General features: G+C 46.9%; 1 protein-coding gene across 1 annotated transcript in view; it reads right to left on the bottom strand.

Annotated features, from left to right (window-relative positions):
• Positions 1–1466, bottom strand: part of LOC108796952 (disintegrin and metalloproteinase domain-containing protein 10-like) — a 28590-nt gene that overhangs the window by 6346 nt on the left and 20778 nt on the right. Inside the window, exons 12-13 of the mRNA XM_018568515.1 lie at positions 1044–1055; positions 52–223 (exon numbers count right to left, since the gene is read on the bottom strand). Of these exons, the coding sequence (XP_018424017.1) occupies positions 52–223; positions 1044–1055 (184 nt within the window). The remainder of the gene's footprint in view (positions 1–51; positions 224–1043; positions 1056–1466) is intronic.

Below are 1466 nucleotides of genomic sequence, written 5' to 3'. Positions count from 1 at the left end.
GACAGCCGAACATGCAGAAAATGTACATAATGATATGATTGGTCCTCTTACCCCATTCAGGCATATTCTGGTACCGTAGTTGCACAAGGTGTAGTTCCCCTTTGGGGTGGAAATGGGGCATTTGGCGGACTCCCCCGTGCAGGAATTTTCAAAAGTGCATTCCGCCTCATCCCGACAGCGCTCGCCTTTGGGTCGGAGTTCACACAGCTGGCTGCAGCATATCGTACATTAAAACAGAGATGTACAAATCCCAGGAGCTCCGTGTGCTCCTTGCAAATGACAGCGGCCTCCTAATTTTTACATTTTTCTCTAGTGTAGTCTTGGAGCTCAAAAGTATCGGTACTTGTACTCGTACTTGTACCGAGTACTGTACTTGGTATCGGTGCAACCCTAAGTGTAAGTATCGGAGCATTTGAGCGAGTACTCGCCCAAATGCTCAGTATGGGCACCAACACTGATTCCAGTATCGGTATCGGTGCATCCCTAATTATAATAATTAGAGAATGTAGATTTTACAAATGGTCTTCAAGCTATCACTCACCTGCACTGTTTTCCTGGTTTCAGTGTACACTGCAGACCCTCTCCAGCATTGGCACTGTAACAACAGGTGTCATTGTCATTCATCCCCACGTCGCATTGTTCCCCGGCTTCTACGATTTGGTTACCGCACGTTGGCCGGTCACTCTCTGCGAGGAAAATGTAAAGGAATGCACGAAGACTTATACAGATTATTACTATAAACACACAGTGTGCACAGCGTCCTAATTCAAAGACAAATCTCCCATTTCCATACCTCCATCTGATGGGATCGGTGTACCTTGTAGACCAGCCGCCTCAGATAGTTTATCAAGAAATATAACTTTATAGGGGGCGCTCATCAAACATCCATTACCAGGGTGACTACGTTGATTGTACATTGTCCCACTTGTATGTGAGGATGTACAGTATATGTGAAAGGTCAGGTTCTGGTTGAGCACCCCCATTGTCTGATTTCAGTAGTAATATTGGTACCGTGTTCCCCCGAAAATAAGACCAGGTACTATTTTTGGGAATTGCTAAAATATAAAAGACCTACCCCGAAAATAAGACCTTTCCCAGGGCCGGTGGTGGCATAAGGGAGAACATGAAGAGCCCCGGGAGAGACAGGAGAGAATCACCTGGTCCCCCTATTCTTAACTTTGCCATTTTGGATTATTTAATTTGGATTTGCATTCATTTTGGATTGTTGGACATTAAAGGAGACTATGGGGTAAGTGTTTTTCCCCATAGTTCTCCTAAGGGTAACGGGAGGACACAAACTAGCGTCCTCCCGTCACCCTAAGCTCAGTATACCGCGAGCTGCAGCTCACGATATACTGAGACGGCGCAGCCAGGAAGGATCCCGACATTACTGTCTGGAACCTCCCAGCTGCGTGAGTGACAGCTGGCTCTGCCTATCTAGAGGCAGAGCCAGCTATGCCCGCCCC

This window comes from Nanorana parkeri, unplaced genomic scaffold (assembly GCF_000935625.1).
Source record: "Nanorana parkeri isolate BGI_ZX_2015 unplaced genomic scaffold, ASM93562v1 scaffold1200, whole genome shotgun sequence".
NCBI classification, from domain to species: domain Eukaryota; kingdom Metazoa; phylum Chordata; class Amphibia; order Anura; family Dicroglossidae; genus Nanorana; species Nanorana parkeri.
The sequence above is the reverse complement of the archived record's forward strand: the minus strand, read 5'-3'. Positions and strand labels throughout refer to the sequence as shown.